At 35.0% G+C, this 19,907-nt stretch overlaps 1 protein-coding gene across 1 annotated transcript in view; it reads right to left on the bottom strand.

Moving 5' to 3' along the window:
- Window positions 1-10,994: 10,994 nt before the first annotated feature.
- Window positions 10,995-19,907, bottom strand: part of Syngr (synaptogyrin) — a 34,483-nt gene continuing 25,570 nt past the window's right edge. The window contains exon 5 of the mRNA XM_089102938.1: window positions 10,995-16,301. Coding sequence (XP_088959064.1) covers window positions 16,047-16,301 — 255 coding nt within the window. The 3' untranslated portion in view covers window positions 10,995-16,046. The remainder of the gene's footprint in view (window positions 16,302-19,907) is intronic.

Below are 19,907 nucleotides of genomic sequence, written 5' to 3'. Positions count from 1 at the left end.
TTTTCTATATATTCCAAGGGATACTCCAAGGGATATTTTGAGGACTGAAAAGTTATTTAAATGATGGAGTAAATGAAAACGCTCTTGACCTCAATTCAACGAAATTATCGTCGTTATTTCAAATGACAAAAAACGTCATTTTAACAACCGAATACAGTAAATTATTCTTGCAAAAGACACTATATATCAGCAGGAAAATTAAAACCATTTAAGAGAGGTCATATTTCACACTTAGTTGTAAAAAATTATATAAACCGATAATTTTTTTAAAATAAAAAATATTAAAAAAGGAAAGAAAAAAAGGTCTGGTTATTTTTGAAACTTCAATCTTATTTTGGCCAACAAAGACTCAACGAAACAATTCCACATATTATGGATCCGAATCCACATTTCAGGTCATTGTTCAAAAATATTCATAACTTCTTTGTTTTTAGTAGTTTTTTGCAGGTTATTTAGAGAATTCCAAGTTATATGATGGCAAACTATGATCTACAGGACAGCGTTTTTTACCCTTCTGGCAGGTCAACTCAACACAAACTATCGTTGAGTTGACCCAACGATATTTTATCGGCTGAATAACGATATTTTAAGAACTGAAAAAGTTATTTAAATGATGGAGTAAATGAAAATCCTTTTAACTTGAATTCAACAAATTATCGTCGTTATTTTAAATGAAAAAACACCTAATTTTAAAGACAGAAAACGCTATTTGAATGACAAAAAACGTCATTTCAACAACGGAGTACAGTAAAATACTCTTGCAAAAGACAATATACATCAGCAAGAAAATGAAAACCATTTAATAGAGGTCACATTTTACGCGTAGTTGTAGAAAATTATATAAACTGATATTTTTTTTAAATAAAAAATATAAAAAAAGAAAAGAAAAAAGATCCAGTTATTTTTAAAACTTCAATCTTATTTTGGCCAACAAAGACTCAACGAAACAATTCCACATATCATGGATCCGAATTCCAAATTTCAGGTCATTGTCCTTCCCTAAGGAACTGTTCCAGAGAAAGGCCTGTCTTGCCCTTGATCTTGAGAAAAGGAAAATAAATTTTGGGGTGAATGTACTTCCTTACTGCTGGTGATTTATTGATTAGTTATCTCTGCTAGAATGTTAATGACACTGGAGGTGAAATTACCAGTCAAAGACAGAGTATTTGCATAAGTAAAGTCTAGAAGTGTTATGAGAGTAAAAAGGTTGCTCGCGAAAGAGGATCCACGAGCGAAGTGACTCACTTCAACGAGTGAAGGATTACATATTGCCATGATTGTACTTTTTGACCATTCAATTGAGGCAAGACGGAAAGCAGGTCGTCCCCAAATGGGATAGGAATACGAGGCGTTAATGGGGGGGGGGGCTTTGTCCCACCATCTATATTTTCCCCTAGCTAGATTTTTGATTTTTTTTTTTTTATAAAACCCCTCGCTATATTTCCAGTAATTTGACTCCACTGTTGGGAAAAGGTCACGAGGAAGAATTTAAACGAAACTAAAACTTCATTGGATGGGTTAAACGGTAAAGTTTGTATATATTGTGGAGGAGAAACGCGCGCAAGTATGTTGACGTTAAGTGACTTGGTGTAGCAGAGAGTTGTCAGTAGTAGAATAGTAGTATATAAATAGGTCATTTTGAAGGTAGGTGAATTTAAGGACTAATGATAACATGGGAGGTGAATTTTTATTACTCGGGGTGGGGGGCTGGGCTAGTCCTAAATTAGGACGATACATCAATCTTACAAATAGAGATGAGGGAGGGCTAACATACATAACGAAATGTAATAAGGTCAGTGAATATTAGGGGGACATTGATTCCCCTGGTCAGGGCTGCCAACATCAGTGGTTTATAATTTAAACGGTCATTTCTTAAACATTCGGTGATTTTTAAGGTTATTTGTTAAACAAGGTGATTTTCGGGTTATTTTGCCCAAAATTAAGTAATTTTGGTATATCGAAAAAATTGAATAAATTTTTTCTTTAGCTAATCATGTGGAAGTGGGCTATGTTGGAACTTAAAATCAGTATTAACATTCCAAAAGCTCATTTCGGTTTGACCTTTATTTAAAAAAGCTCAATCTCTTTTTGGGTACATTTTTTTTTATTATTCCTAAAAATATATTTTGTTTTGGCTTCTTTTAAAAGAAGAAATCCTAACTAGGATTTAATCCGTATTCTCCTTTATTTCTGTTTAAGCTAATCTTCCTACATATATTCTTTTTTATGATATCTATAAAACTTTTTAACAAAAATACAACGAAATCTCAAACATCAAACAAAGATAACTATGTTTAATAAAGAAAATAATTATTTTTTGTTTTAACAAAACATTAAATTAGGGTATTAAAGAGCAAATAGACCCAAATTTGGTAATTCAAGACCACAGTTTCTGGTCTTTTTCTGCCCTTCAGACGAGAACGTACTGCTGTTTTATGCTATTGGACCCTATTTTCTTAAAAAATTATGCACCCTATCCATAAAATTTCCCATATAGAGAAGGGTATTTTATGCACACCACTCCTTATGTTTCTTGGTATTAATGAAAAAATTTCGATACGGGCGTTTTAAAAAAAAATAAAAAAAATAAATATCCATATAAAACTTAAGATTAGTAAAAATAAGCTCTATAATGACTCAAACTAAAAGTGACCAAAAATATCAAACGTAAAAATAACAGAAACTGACAGAGATGAGTAAATAAATCTTAAAACGAGTAAAAATGAAACTGAATATTCAGGTCAAACTTAAAACGAACAAAAAATGCTACAAACAGGAGTTTGGCAACTGGCTCCCTCCCCCTTTCTTAGCCATATTAGTTCTATTGCATCATTTTCATTTGGTTGAAAATAAACATACTTTTCAGGACATCTTCAAAAATAAAAGATAAATTACATTAATAATCAAGATGACTGGAAAGAACTATGAAAATAAACTGAATATTTAATATATAATGATATTAATTCCAAGAAAACCCAGCAATTCGAGGTTTTATGTCAATTTAATTTTTTTTCAATGTTACATACTCGATTTTTTTTATAATATACTTTGTTGTCAGTAAAGCACAAATGATGTATTAGACTTTCGAACTACTAAGGCTAGGGTAGGGGAAAGGGGCAGTAGCCAAACTCCTGTTTTAGTAATTTTGTTCGTTACAAAATTTAATTACATATTTAATTTAATTTTTATTCGTTTTAAGATCTATTCATCTATATCAGTATTATCTGTTATCTATACAGTCAAAAGTAGTTGACGTCGCAGGTGTAAATTATCGCAGTTGTAAGTTGTCGCACTCATAAGTATTATTCTAAGTCATAAGTATTAGTCTAAAGTAGTCGCAGTTGCAATTAGTCGTAATCACAAGCAGTCGCGGTCGCAAGTTATAGCAGCGGCGAAGTGTAGCAGTCGCCCGTGGTCATAGTCACAATCGCAAGTAACCTTAGCTGCTGCAACAGCCACAAGTAATCGCAGTCACTATTATTCGAGGTTTAAAGTAGTTACAGTCGCAAGTAGTCGTAGTTGCATTCAGTTGCAGTCACAGCCGAAAGTAGTCGCAGTCCCAGTCACAAATAGTCGTGGTCGAGGTCAGAGTCCTAGTAGTCCTAGTTAGAGTCGCAGTTAGTCCTAGTAAAAGTCTCAAATTGTCACAGTTCTAAGCAGTCATAGTTACAGTCACATTAGTAGTAGCAATCGTGGTCCATAAAGTTTCAATTTAATGTCCTTGGCAGCTACGATTATATTGCAGATAACTTTAGACAACTTTGGTGCACATAGTGTCTTTTGATTTAGTTTAAGATTTTCTTCAACATTTCCTGAAGTCTTACCTTAATACCCACAGCATTCTCTGACATACCCAGAATCAAAATGTCCCTCTTTCCCAACAATAAACCTTAGATTTAAACAATAGGCAAATTGCACAATACCAGCCCTTCTCCCAAGGGTTGTGTGGGGGTAGGGCATGGCATCCCCACAGGCATAAGTATTATTAGAAGAGTACCATATCCTCTTTATAAAACAGAAAACACTTTCACTAATATTTATAGCTCCATTTCTAACTTTCTTCAGCAAGACACCATCAGCGACATGACAAACTATTTTTCTAAAACTATTCATCTTCTACATTGTCAAATGTTAAATTCTCCAGTTTAGTATTCAGCTGTTCCTGGAAAGTTTCTCTCCCAAATTTCACCTTTCATAAATTTTAGCTTTAGATTAACCCTAGACACTACTAGAGTGAGATTTTTACTTTTAACAATCAATAACAGCACTCCTATATACCCTACTGTTTTGTATCGATCCTGCCAGTCTTCGGTTTACAATAACGTAATCAATAAGGTTAGCTGTCTTACCACCATCTGAATAGAGTGAAATACCAAGTTAATTTTTAATCTTTATTTGAATTAATTAAAAAAAATTTCCACAAAATGAGTTTTTCAAAGAAAAGTAAAGAACTTCACGGAGCCAAAAATGAGCTAAATTAGAATCAAATAACCTACCAAGCGTAAAGCTACCACAAATCACCATTAATAAATAAACGAAACCCAAAATGAACAGAAATTACAAAAAATAACCAATCAAGCTCAAAAGTAGCAGAAACTAACATCAGTAGGCCTCAAAAACCACATGCCTTCTTAAGGCCAGAACATAATTTGCACTTTACTGAAAAATACAACAAATGAACGTGCATTGTCAGTTTGATAAACAAATGCTGATTCCTTAAAATCTTAATGATTTTTCGTTCATTTAAGTTATAAAAGTGAAACCATTTAACTTTTTCCAGTAAGGTGCAAATTAGAACTGAAAAATCTAACTTAATAATGTAAGCAGTTATTTTGATATTGCTTTGTCACCCTTTTGAATATCAACATGATCATAGTTCATTTTAATCTAGTTCAGCATCCGCGTAAATATTTCTTGAAAGATTTACCTTAATACCCTTAGCTTGTGTAGTAGCAATAGTTGTAGCATTAGTAGCAGTGTGCACGTAGCACCTTTGGTTTTTTTTTCAAAATCCACTTAAACACACGATGAAAGTTTCACCTTAATACCATCAACTGTTCCTGAAGCGCTGCTGATACGTCCTCTTGGCAGCCTATGTGGGCATAGTGTGTTTCGATTTAGTTCAATAAACTTTCAATATTGCCCAAAACCTCCGTCTTGATACCCTTAGCTTTAGTAGCAGTTGTAGTAGCACAAGTAATTATAGTACTAACAGTAGCAGTAGAATTAATAGTAGTAGTCTTAGCTTTAGTAGCAGTAATAATAATAGCAGCAGCAGTAGCAGGAGTAGAAGCAGTATTATTATTGTACAAATATTGTCTTTTGGTTAGTTTAACGCCCCCCCCCCCAACAAGCCTTGTAAGTTCTAATTTCACACACAAAACTGTTCCTAAGACATTGCTGATATACTTTTTTGATAACCTGGACACGGATGGTGTGTTGTGATTCAATTTACCCCCCCCCCCTTAAAAATGCTCTGAAAGTTTTACCTTCATATCCTTAGGTATAGTTGTAATAGCAGTCATAGCAGTAGTACTAGTACTCAACTTAATACAGTTATTCATTGCTATTACATTTTCGATATGTCGTTTCGATAACCTGTATATTCATATACTTCTTGAAATTTTGACCTTAATGCTCTTAGCCTTACAAATAGTTCTAATAGAAGTGGTAGTTGGAGCAATAGTAATAGTAGTAGTAGTAAATGTAGCAGTGGTAGCAGTGTGCACACATTGCTTTCTGGTCAATTGATCTTTCCCTTTAAGCATTCTCTGAGAATTCTTAAGATACGTTATTTTGACAATCTAAATGCACATGGTGTCTTTTGTTAGTTCGAATTTGCGATCAATATTCTCTCAAATTTTACCTTCATAGACCTAATTCTTAATAGAATTGGTATCACAGTAGTTGCTTTAACAGTAGTTACAGCAGTAGCAGCAGTAGAAATAGCGGTAATAGCATGTACATATTACTTTTTGGTTAGTTACCCTTTACCCCCTATACCCCTTTAATGATGCTCCAGAAGTTTTACCTTGACACGGTAAGCTGTTCCAAAAATATTGCTGATGAGCACTTTTGATTCCCCTTTGACGCCCTTTTCACCTTAGTACTCTTAACCTTACAAGTTGTTGCAATTGAAATAGTGGTTGGAGTAGTTTAGTAACAGTAGTAGTATTTGTAAAAGTAGCAGTGTTAAAAAGTGGTAAAAGTAGTAGTGAAATGCATATATTAACTTTTTGTCGATCTATCTTCCTCTTTCAGTATTCTCTGAAAGTTCCAAGTTAATACCCAAATCTATTCTTGAGATACACCCTTTTGACACTGTGCATGCACATACAGTGGGTATTGATTTAGTTCAAACTCCCCCTTGATATTCTGTCAAATTTTCACTTTCATACGCGAAGCCTTAATTGTACTGGTATCATAGTAGTAGGAACAGTAGTAGCAGTAATAGTGTATTGTTATTAGTAATAGTAACAGCAGTAGCAGCAGTAGTAATAGCAGTAGTAGCAGGTACTTTTTGCCTTTTGATCAACGGAACATCCCACTCATGATGTCCTTGAACTTTCCTCTTGATACGATAACCCGTTCCAAAAATATTGCTGATACGCCTGTATCAGCAATATGCATGCACTCAGTATGCTTTGATTCAGTTCAACTTTTCCCTCAACGTTTCCTCAGAGGTTTGTTTCAATATCCTCAGCCTTAGTAAAACTCAATACAGAAGCATTATTTTTAGTGATAGTAGTAGCTAAGGTCGCAGTAGAAGTAGCGGTAATAGTAGTAGCGTGCAATTATTGCCTTTTTGATTAATTGATCATCTTCCTTATCATTTCCCGAAAGTCCCAAATTAATATACTCCAATCATTCCAGAGTTACGCCCTTTTGACAACCTATATACACATAATATGTTTTGATTTAGTTCAACACTCCCCTCAATATCCCTGAAAGACTCACCTTAAGTCCCTTTGTATTTTGAGAAATTAGAGGTCAAACATTCATAACTTTTCTCAATAACATATACTATAAGTGAACAATGGACAAATTGCCTAACTAATCCGAGACCCCAGGGGCGGGAGGCTTATATTTCCAAACACATAATTACTTAGCCTTTCAACGATGTTGAAAAAATAGATGTCTCAAAACTTTGCTTTGATGTTTGTTTCGGAAAATGTTGGGCGTGGGGGAGTCATTTGATTTGAAGTCTTCCGACTTCAAATCAGATGAGCCCCATCTGAAGTTTATATGATCACCTATTCCGTAAAAACCGTATATGCCCCCATGGCATATCTTACTACCTTTGTCCCAGGGCTCAGGGGGGTTGTGTTAACCCTGGAGGCATTGTTATTTGTTCTTTAGACTATTTTTAACAAAATGGCTTTCTCACAATTTCCATCCGATGCGTTTGGTGAAAAGATGGTTAGTTGGGGGGGGGGGTCTAATTTAACTCTGCCACTTTGACTCTTAAAAGGGAACTAGAAATTATTACTTTCAACCAAATGAGCCACCTCTAAAGTTTATGCAGCTATCCCTTCCATAAAAACCTTAAATGCCCCCGAAGCATAACTTAAAACACTTGCCCAAGGCTATGATGGTTTGTATGAACCCCAAATGCCTTGTTATAGGATCTTTGGACTATTTTGAAGAAAATGGCTATCTAAAAATTTCTATTGGATGCTTTTCGAGAAAACACAACGCGTGGGAGGGGATAGATACCCTCTGATAACTTTGACTCTTTAAAGTAGTAATATCAATTTATTATAAAAAAAGAGACAAAATCAATCGGTAGCACACCAAAAGTGTCTCTTGTGAGGGTGTGCTACTACTAAAAAAAAAAAAAATCAAGTATAATCTATAATAAGCAGAAGGGTGAAACCGTGTAACGAAAAAAAACATATATAAATAATTCATACACAATAAAACAACATAATATCATGATCCCGAAGCAAAAAAAAAACAAACAATAAAACATTACTGTCAACGTTAATCCCATTAATCTCAATCTGTTTCGATGATATACTTACCAACCAACCCCACACGTAGCTCAGATTTAAATTGACTAATGGGTAATTGCTTGGTACTTGGGACAAGCTTATTCCACAGCTTAGCCCCTCTATAAATAACTGAAAAAGCCGTCCTATTAGAAACTAATTGAGGAACCTCAATATCTCCACTGGTCCAAGTTCCGTGACAATGAACATTGGACCTTTCCCGAAAGTCCCTGTAAAACAGTCTGAAAGGCACCCATAACAATACCTATACATAAAAATCAGTGTGTAAAAATCACGCAATCCAGCTGCAGGCATTATATTAATTATACTGTACATTGACCTGATCGAATCTCGGTTCCCTATTCCACAAAATGATCTAATAGCATTATTCTGCAGTACACGTATTGGGCAAAGTATTGAGGGGAAAGTACCAAGCAATACGGACGAAAAGTACAAAATATGACGGATGTATCAGAGAAAAATATTCTAACCGTAAAACAATTGAAGGAAAAAGTGTTTTAATTTACAGATAATCCTTAAATTCCGTGATAGTATTTTACCTATAGCTTTTACATGGTACTTAAATGATAAATTTTCGTCAATAATAATCCCAAGGTATTTAACGGAATTTGACCGCTTAACAATTCGCTCTGGTGAAGCTATTTCGGTAATCCAAGGATAATAATTTGGAGACCGCGAAAAGATAACAAAATTAGATTTACTTATATATGGGTCGAGCCGGTTTATCTTCAACCATAGACACTTCTTAGCTGCTTAGTCATTGCTGCATTAATTGTAGAGGTAAGTAGTTGTTCAGTTGAAGCAACACACATCAATGTTGCATCATCAGCAAATAAGGGTGCAGTGATCCTGGACCCAGAAGGTGCAGGATCGACTAAATCCCTAATTCTAGAAGTAGTTGCAACAGCATTTGGCAGATCGTTAATAAAAATAAAAAAAGAGTAGGACCTAATACAGAGCCCTAGGGGACACCACATTTAACAAGACTTTTACTGGAAGATTATCCATTAAGGTGAATATACTGCTCCCTATTATGGAGATAACCATGAAGCAAAGCCAAAGTAGCCCCTCTTAGTCCATAAAATTCAAATTTTCACAATAGTATTTGGTGATCAACAGTGTCTAATGCCTTAATCAAATCCAGAAACAAACCAGCTACTCTAAGACTATTATCAAAAGATCCGTTCATGCAGTTCCAAATGATCATATATTCGCTAGAACTTCTGATTACCAATCAGAAAGGGCACTAGAACTTCTGGTTACCAATCCAATGATCCCCCTCCTAAGTATACAAGACGGCCCTTTTTATAAAAATATTTTATGCCCCCAGAACATAACGTACAACCCTTGCTCTGAGGGCTGTGGGGGTTTGTCATCCTTAAAGATATAATTTCCGGACCCTTCAACTATCCTGAACAAAATTGCTATCTCAGAATTTTGATTGGATTTGTTGGGTGAAATGTTGGCGTCGGAAAGCAGGAGGGGGACGGCTGCTCTGTAATCAATTTTGACTCTTAAAAAGGACACCAGAACCTCCAGTTTCAAATCAAATGAGCCCCATTGCAGTTTATAGGGCTACTCATTCCATAAAGACCTTATATGCCCACGAAGCATAACTTGCAAGCCTTGTCCCAGGGCTCTGGGGGGTTTGTCACACCCTGGAGGCTTTGTTATATGTTCTTTGGAGTATTTGGGATAAAATGGCTACCTCACAATTTCAATTAGATGCGTTTGGTGAAGAGTGGTAGTCGGAGGGAGGGGCTAGTTGTCCTCCATCATTTCTGAATCTTAAAAGCGAACTACAACTTCCAATTTTCAACCAATTGAGTCTCCTCAAGTTTATACAGCCACCCCTTCCATAAAAACCTTAATTGCCCTGGGGACATAACTTACAACCCTTGCCGCCCGGATCTGGGGGTTCCTTTCAACCCCAAAAGCCTTGTTATATGATCTTTGGACTATTTTGAATGAAATGACTATCTCAAAATTTCTATTGGATGCATTTTGGGAAAATACGGCGCGTGTGGGGAGGGGGAGGCCCTCCGATAGCTTTGACACTTAAAAAGGGCAAACTTTATAAAAAAAAAGCGCATATGCCCCCAGGGCGTAACTTACATCCCTTGCCCTGAGGGCTGTGGGGGTCGTTGTCATCCTCAAATACACAATTTCCAGACCTTTCAACTACGCTGAACAAAATAGCTATCTCAAAATTTTGATTGGATGTGTTTGGGAAAGTGATGGGCGTATGGGGGGGGGGCTATTTGCCCACCAATCACTATCAACTATTTAAAAGGGCACTAACCCTCTCAATTTCCAATCGAATGAGGCCGTTTTAAGGCTCTATGATAACTTCTGTATGAAGTGCCTTGGTCTTAAAAAAAAAAAAAAAAACATTTTCCAACATTGTATAGCACTGCTTATGAAAGTGCCTTTTTTTTATTACGATGTTTGTTTTTCATCCTGGCCATTATCTATACTTTTTACTCATTACTTCCTTTTTTTGCACCATGAGCTGAGGTCCCGACCGAAATATTTGCACACTATTCTTCTTTTTTCACTGGCTGGAATTATCCTCATTTTTTTTTTGAAAATTTTGTTGTTTATCAATTGACGTTATTGTTCTGCAGCTCATTTCAGACGTTGCTGCTGAAAGTGATAAAATATAAATAAATCTTAATTACTTCATCATAAAACGTGACCTACAAAATGAATAACAACTCAATTAATATCTATTTTTATTTATTTCTGCCCTAAAAAGCACGAATGAGGTCTAATATCCCATCGAAATCTCTCCGAACTTCAGGAAATTTCTCCATGAAATTATTAATGATTTTTTTATTCCCCCCCCCCTCTCCCAAAAAAAAAATCCAGCGTACGTGCCTATCTGAGACGGCAAAAAATTTGCTCCATCCTCTACGATTTTCCGGATGTATCAATCCCTGATTTAGTTAACCAAACAAGACTCAAGTTGTTATCTTTCCTTTAACAGCTTTATTACATTTTGTTTACTTTTTTTCCACACCTGCCAATAAACAATACAGAATAAACAAGATAAAAACATCGATTTTTTATTTCACAGTACGAAACACTAAAACTGGTGACAAGCCAAAATAAATTAAATTGGGCAAACGGTAAACCAGGAACAAAAAAACTATAAAATATGTCTTGTGCAACAGTTTTTGGACGACAGAAAGTCCTTAGCCTTAGAAAAGAGATCTAAATATTACCTGTAGTGGGGAGGTCTAACGGACCCAAATATTTACATAGCATAACAAGTAGTACCATTTTGTATGCTTTTGATTTCCTCTTCTTTGCCCTACTGGATATGATCAACATATCCAGTATCCAGAAGAGCGTTTACATTTTTTAGGGGTGGGGGGGGGGGGGGAGTGAACCAAAACTTTTACGTTGTATACCCAAATAATTCAGATTTTGTACCCTTTTCCGCTCTTCTTCTTTCCCCCATTGGATACAGGCATATTTTTAACAATTATGAGGACTAAAAGGAAACACATTTCATGTGATTTCTAAATCTTACAAAAAAGTTTGATAGTACATGCTTTAAATTCCAATGATAGCTGTATTTGAAAATAAGATACAAAAGAGTTTTGGAAAAAATACAAACTTCTAATTATCTTAAAAACCAAACAACACCTAAAAAACACATTGAACCAGCGGCTTTAACCTCCTTTCTTTAATAGGGTGATTTATTACATAATTCTGTGTCACATATTCTTCTGAATTGACATACTAAATCTGCAGAAACGCTAAGACAGTGCTTCCATCATCCCTGAATATCCTTGTAAGAAAACTGGGATCTCCGAAATCTCCAAGAAAACTAACGCTATAGAAAATCAACAATTTTGTATTTACGAATATTAAGCTTGCAGATTCCGGAGAACCCAATTTTCTTTTGGAGAAATCCGGAAATTTGGGAAGCACTTGTTTATAAGTAACAATTCTTCTAGTGGTTCAAGAGCTTGTGTGCGCAAACCATAAGCAAGCTTTATCACAAAGAATTGTCTTGGCAAATATTTTAAATTTGTCACATGAACACACAAAGATGGAATGTTTTTTGTATAGTAAATTTACTCTTAGACTAATTTACACCTTAAGAGTCTTGGCATAACAAAGGAAAACCCCTACCCCCATAGATATCTGCTAATTCACTATATTCGTTTCCAACTGTTCCACCATTTCTAGTTGGACAATTTCCTTATATTGAAAACATTCATTCATTGATGACTATTATAAAGGAGGATATTATAAAGGCGGAAAAGGGAGGGGGGTCGTTTTGACACCATATTTTCTAATTTTTTTGCAAGAAACTTTTGATTTTTTCAAGTCAGAACTTGTGGGAAACAGATAGCATTTTCGTGTTCTGTGAGCCACAGAAAAAAAGAGGAACCACTTACCACATCTACAATAATTATTATGTATAACTACTTTTAACCATTCCACCTATTCAACTTAGACTCTTTACATATACTTTCCTTTCCTTTGGACATTCTAGACTAGTATAAGGGAGGTATGGTCAAAGGGAGGGAGGCCGTTTTGTAATTTTTTTTAGGCAAGAAACGGTCGGTATTTTTTTTTTTTTAAAAAATCAGCATTTTTCGAATTATCTAAGCCATAGAAAAAAAGAGGAACCACTTACCACATCTACAATAATTATTACAATGTATAACTACTTTTAACCATTCCACCTATTCAACTTAGACTATTTACATACACTTTCCTTTCCTTTAGACATTCTAGACTAGTATAAGGGAGGTATGGGCAATGGGAGGGAGGCCGTTTTGTAACTTTTTTTTGGCAAGGAACGTTCGGTATTTTGTTTTTTTTTTTAAAAAAATCAGAATTTTTCGAATTATCTAAGCCATAGAAAAAAAAAAGAGGAACGACTCACCAAATCTACAATAATTATTACAATGTATAACTACTTTTAACCATTCGACCTATTCAACTTGGACTATTTACATACACTTTCCTTTCCTTTAGACATTCTAGACTAGTATAAGGGAGGTATGGGCAAAGGGTGGGAGGCCGTTTTGCAACTTTTTTTTTGGCAAGGAACGTTCGGTATTTTATTTTTTTTCTTCAAAAAATCAGAATTTTTCGAATTATCTAAGCCATAGAAAAAAAAGAGGAACGACTCACCCCATCTACAATAATGAATACAAGGTATAATAAGACATAACAAAGGAAGAACCCTACCCCCATAATTACCTGCTAATTGATTATGCTTGATTTTTAACAGTCTCATCTATTGAAATTAGACTATTTTCATACATTCTCCTTTCCTTCATGCATTTTATACTTTTATGAGGGAGGTATGGTACGAAGGGAAGGAGGCTGTTTTGTATTTTTTGACAAGAAACGCTCGATATCTTACTTTGTTCACTCCACAAAAATTGCATTTTCAAATTATCGAAGTCGCAGAAAAAAGATAAACAGCTTACTTTGGCCATAGTAATTAATACCAAGTAGGAATTAAAGAGAGTAGGAGACCTACAAGATTTGTATCTTCGATGACTTACCAAGTGAAGACAGGAAATAAAGATCACATTCAGTGTTGCAACCTCATTAAAAGGTAAGGAATTTCGAAGAGAATTTGGTAATTGGTATAATTAATCTCCAATTTTATAGGATAATAGCTGGAATCAAGTGAATCAGCATTTCTTTTCGCTTTTAAGAATTATTTTAAATCAAAATCCAGTCTATTCAAAGTGGGCCTAATTTAGTTTTCTTTGTACATTAAATAGGCTAGTTTCCTTTAAGCTGGTATGTCTACAGGGGACAATTTTGCCTTCTCTACCCTCCTCTTCAGTCTGGAGTACCCAGAAAGACAAGTAGGGAACAGTCTTGGGTAGGGTAAGAATTGACTCGCCGAATGCTAGATGGCGTTGGCAACTTTTCTTTTCGACACTAACGCTAGTTTCTACTCTTATAAGCTTACCAACTCTCTGATAGGAACTAGAAACACATACTGTCAAACTGAATACATCAATTATTTTAAAAATGCCACTTAACGTCAAAAGGCTGCCACTTAGATAATTACAGGAATTTTGACTAGAATTTAACATATAACAATTAAAATATCAATCAGAAAGACAGTAAAGAGTATCGGCTTTCAAAAACTTGAATTACAGAAAACAGACTTTCTCCTCTGATTGATTTGGCACTACCCTTTTGTAACAAATCTAGCAGGCAATATGACCAAAATAATTATTAGCATGTAACTATAGATTGCGCCAACATAAACAAGAAATTTGCAAAGCTGCAAAATTCCACATTTTTGAAGATGGGATGGGAGCTTGAAACCTATACAGTAGGATTTTCTGATACGCAGAATCTTATGGTGTGATTTTCATTAAGATGCCATCTCTCTTGAGCCTACCTTATTCCACGAGGCAGCTTTTGGATGTGAAATTGTAGAGCTTAGAATTTAAAAATCTTGCATACAGTACTCAACCAATCTAGGGCGGTAATACCTTTAGTATACCTTTAATTTGTTTAAAAATCTTTAATTTGTTTATATACAGACGGTGCGGATATTTTTTTGGTTTTCACTCGGGCGAAAGGCCACCCAGCACAAGCACTACACTTCTACCGTAACGGTGGCGAATTTACGGTGTTACGGTTACGGTGTCATGGACTTGAATGTGATGTTTGGAAAGTGTTGAATAGGGAATCGAATTGCATTGTTCTTTTGTTATTACTGTGTTTAACTGAAGTAAGGAATCTTGTACCAATATAATCCTAATTTATCATTATTAGATGAGTGATCCCACTTTTGTGAACACTAATTTGCAAACACATAATCCAATGTTCGAATATGCACTTTTTGTATGAACACTGACATAGGATTATGTACGAATGATTGAAAAATAAATCTCTCATACATACAAAGAAATAGAGAAAGAGGGGGAGGTAATTGAAACCTGTCATTACGGCAGGTGTCGTATTGACTGAAAATCTGCTATTGACCCAAAAAGAAAATTTGCTTCAAATTTTCAACACTATTAATTTATTCTTCATTAAACGTGTTAAAACGCTGTATTGCAAGTAGGAATTTGTCGTCTAATTTGCTTTGACTGAGTTTTCCTATTTTATGTAAATCAAAATCTTTGAACTTCCTTCAAAGAGGAATAAAGCAGGTATTGATTCCTTAATAATATTTTTCATGAAATAAAACAATTGTAGAGTACAGTAATCAGGGACAAACACATGGGGGCGGGGGCCTCCCCCCTCCTGTTCGATAATCCCGCGATTTTGCAATTGCAGCCGTATCATTTGTCCCCTTGAAATAAATTCTTTTTTGAACGAATTATTTTTTTAAAAATAATTTATTATTTTAACAATTTCCTCTAATCTTAAATCTAACGATCTATGATTAATATTTCCATTTGATTCTAAATTGTCTACTTTTTTTTCAAATTGTAGTTTCTTCAAATTTCAAGTTTTCGAGCAGTTGAGCAACTTTGGTCTAAGGCTAAGAAATCAGTCTGTACAATAAACTTAAAAATTGTTGAATACTTTTTGCAAAATAATACCCCATCAAAACCAAATATCTGAAATGTCACAAATAATGATATTGCATAAGGATAGTATGCTTATTCTTTGGACAAACCACCTGTTTGAAACTTTAATTTTAATGCCATTTCCAAACTCGATCAAAAAGGTCCTTTGAATCATCTCCCTCCCCCCCCCCAAAAAAAAAATTCTAAACAGAAACTGTGAATTTCTTTGATGAGAACAGAGCCGGAAGGAGAAAACCGACCAAAATCAGATGCAATAAAGCAGAGGAGAAATAAGTACGGCGAACAGAAAACGAGAAATAAGAAAAGTGAAAACAAAGAATTTACAAATAAATTACAAAAATGGAGAAACTCAGATATTACTAATAAATTTTAGTAGTACAATAAAAAAAAAAAAAAATCAAATCTGATAATATCACACAAAAAACAGCTATGCAGGACTTGGTATACAATCATAGCATGAGATCAACAAACATTCTTCTGCTTTATGTATTTAATAGGTAGCCTGCTGGTAGCTAACACCCCCTGCTGCACCACCATTATTTGCAAACGGCGGCTGTTGATAAGACTCAGCATTGTAAGCACCAGTATATGAAGGATAGCCACCAGCGTTATATGGGTTGCCATCCTGACTTGGGGTCTGAGTCCATGGTGCAGCCCCAGGTGCTGTACCCTGGGTTTCAACTGGCGCAAAAGTGTCACCGACACCAAGTTTATAGCGTTGGTAGGCAAACCAGGTACAACCAGCCTAAGAACACAAGAAAAAAATGTAATGGACAAACATGAAATAGGCTTAAATAATGAAAAAATTATATGCTCACATTAATCTGTGACAAAGGATTGCTGAACAATGCTGTCATTATTAGCTTGTGTATACTACTTAATATTTATTAGCACTAAAAGCCTTTGTAAGCCATGGTTAATACAATATTTCACTTCAATATATCCTTAAACACACCCTTAATAATAAGAAAAGAATCCATTACCAAAACAACCAACCCCCCCCCCCCAACATTTTTTTATCTTTATAAAAATTACACTACTTTAGACTACGTTAGGGGGGAGCGCCCCCTTCTGGATCCGCCACTGCTTCCCAGTCACTCCCGCTCTCTTCTGCACATTACATAACTATGAAATGAGTCAACCCCTTTTCCATTGTCTTCTTCATGCTTTAGTGCATTGGTCGAACATTACAAGATTTCACAACTTTTCACAAAATTTCACTCACTTAAGAAAATACTCACCCATTCCTACTTTTCAAAACACCCTGCATAAAAAAAGTCTCCTCCTTCCCTCCTTCACACAAACATTTTCTCACTCCCCTCTATTGCGTGTTATCCGAACCTAGACATCCCGATTCTATGATAAATTTTAAGCATTTTTATCTAATAGCTTTGCGAAGTCGTTTACATATATTTTTTTTTTTTGGTAAATGTGATTGGTTTTAATCTTGGTCTATTTTTGAACTAAATTCAAATTCCGTGCAAAAGGTTGCGATACAGTTTTAGAAAAAAATCCTTTTGACCAAAGAGCTGGAATTTAAATTCATGATCTGGACTGCAAAATGTGCCATTTAAGGAACAAGTTAGATCATGAAAGATGCTCAAATCAGAATTGATCAGATCAAATCAGAATTGTGAGTTCGTAGTCTAGATTGTGTATCTTGTTGCTCCATCAAGGATTATTCCCCCCCCCCCTCCAAGATTTTGAAAACATCTTTTATGATATTTTGATTGAAAATTGCTTTCTTTAGTGTTTTCATTAAAAAAAGCAAAATTTTAACCCCCCCCCCACAAAAAAACAACAAAGGGAAATCATGTTTTGTCACCCCCCTTACATTTTTGAGAGTTGACGCCACCGTCTTTTATACCATTGATAATTCCAAATCATTTTCCGAAAATCTATTTTGTCAGTGTAAATCAGTTTTGTCACACAACAAAAATGCACTAAAGAGGAGTATTAGAAAAAAAGGACCGAGACAAAAATTACGCACAATTCTTGACAACTCTAACTTTTAAATACTCATTCAGCATCGAGTTCCAGTTCCAAAAATTTTGTAGGGGTATATTGACTACCAAATTAGTCTTTCCACCTCTTCGACTCCACAAAAGTATCTTCACATAGAAATAAAAATATCCTCCAATCAGCTAACAACGGGTTCTCCCTATAAAATTACTTATTTCTAATGATGAGGTGTGGGAAGTGTAGGTACTTGAGCTGCCTGTCCCCAGCAGGGCCGGTACCTATACAGCCCTTCTCAGCAGGGGCGGACCCAGAATTTTTTTTTTTTTGGGGGGGGGGGGCAAAATAGGTTAATCCGATAAACTTGCGTTAGGAGCAAGTTTATTTAACGCAAACTTGCGTAAATTAAGTAAATTACACTACTCTAGACTACGTTAGGGGGGGGGGAACGCCCCCCTTCTGGATCCGCCACTGCTTCCCAGTCACTCCCGCTCTCTTCTGCACATTACATAACTATGAAATTAGTCAACCCCTTTTCCATTGTCTTCTTCATGCTTTAGTGCATTGGTCGAACATTACAAGATTTCACAACTAGCGACGCTAGGAGCTTGATAGAAGGCAACTCAGCGCAAAATCGACAGTTCTGTTGCAATGTTCGTCCATTTTTTGACAAATCTCAAAACACAGTACCGTCGAGGAATTTAACTAATACAATTCCAAATGGGGATACCGAGAAAATGCTTGCAGAACCTAAAGAACAGCGATCGGATTTGCTTTTTATCAGAGACAGAGAAAAATTTCAAAAAAGTGTCAAAACAATATATGTGGTGCAAATAGCTGAACAAGGGTTCTCTTATCAAACTGGCCCTTTATCCTGGCAAGAAGACCGTCGTGATTTCTGCTTGTCTTAGGATTTACTTATTTAACTATATCAGCATTTGTATTTAAATATTTAACTATATCAGTATTTGTAGATATTAGTTTTTATCCGTTTAAAGTCAGGACTTCCTTCATTTGTGCACGTTCTAAGTTTCGATTTGGCTTTTTAATTTTCTTGGAAAAACATCTTCTCCGATTTTTTTTTAAATAATCAATAAAAAAAAAGTTACTAGTAAGTTTCTTTTTGAAAGACTGACTATCATACGATTTTACACTTGATTCTATATAAACATTGCTTGAAAAATTCAGACACTTAAAAAATATGTTGAAATACGCTTTAAGGTACGTCTGAAATATACGTCTTAAGTCTGAAATATATATATAAAAAAAAATTTCGTAGCTGGAACTTCTACAGCCTAACCATCAGTCTAAATGGATGTATATGCAATCCTATCTAGTTTGAATCTCATGAATTTCAAGTTTGAATCTCACCCACCCCCCTCTGGAATGTAAAAACTGTGCACATAACGCACGCTTTTTAGTTATTTGACAGAGGATAAGATATATAAAGCAATTTCCATTGTTGGCCCTGCCCCCCCCCCTCAGAGTAATCAGTAATCCGATACTGTTTTAACGTAATTGAAAAAAATTGCTTAAACGTTCTTCCACGTACCAGCCATTTAAATGCCGAAGCCACACACAACTCTTCTAAGGTATTCGATTAAGCCATTTAAATTCCAGTCATTTTAATGCCATCAAAAATGGTATTGACATATTTTTAAACGCCATTTAAATGAAAAAGCCACGGAAAATCGTTTAAACGTTCTTCGATGACCAAGCTATTTAAATACAGCTAATTAAAATGTCACAAAAATGTCATGAAAAATGGCATTAAAATACCTTTAAAAGCCATTTCAGTACCAGTAATTAAAATGTCATCAAAAATAGCACAAAATACCTTTAAATATTATTCGATGACAAAGCTCTTAAAATGCAGGTCATTAAAATGTCATCAAAAATAGCACTAAAATACCTTTAAATGTTATTCGATGACAAAGCTATTAAAATGCAGGTCATTAAAATATCATCAAAAATGCCATTAAAATACCTTTAAAAGCCATTTCAGTACCAGTAATTAAAATGTCATCAAAAATAGCACTAAAATATCTTTAAATGTTATTCGATGACAAAGCTCTTAAAATGCAGGTCATTAATATGTGATCAAAAATGGCATTAAAATAGCCTTTAAAACCCATTTATATACTGGTCACTAAAAAGTCATTATAACACCTTTAAAAGCCATCTAAACGCCAAAGCCACGGACAAACGTAAATGCTGGTCAAAACGTAAATGCTAGTCATTAAAATGTCATAAAAAAATCTTTAAATGCCGGTCATCAAAATGTTACCGAAAATAGCGGGACTGTAAAGTCCAGTCTCGAGTCCTTTACCTTATATACATGTCAAACAAACTAATCATTTTGTGTCCACACCCTTAATTTAATCCATATGCA

Source organism: Artemia sp. Qi Xiang Cuo, chromosome 17 (assembly GCF_049724085.1).
Source record: "Artemia sp. Qi Xiang Cuo chromosome 17, ASM4972408v1, whole genome shotgun sequence".
In the NCBI taxonomy this organism is placed as follows: domain Eukaryota; kingdom Metazoa; phylum Arthropoda; class Branchiopoda; order Anostraca; family Artemiidae; genus Artemia; species Artemia sp. Qi Xiang Cuo.
This window is presented reverse-complemented; position numbering and strand designations above follow the sequence as displayed.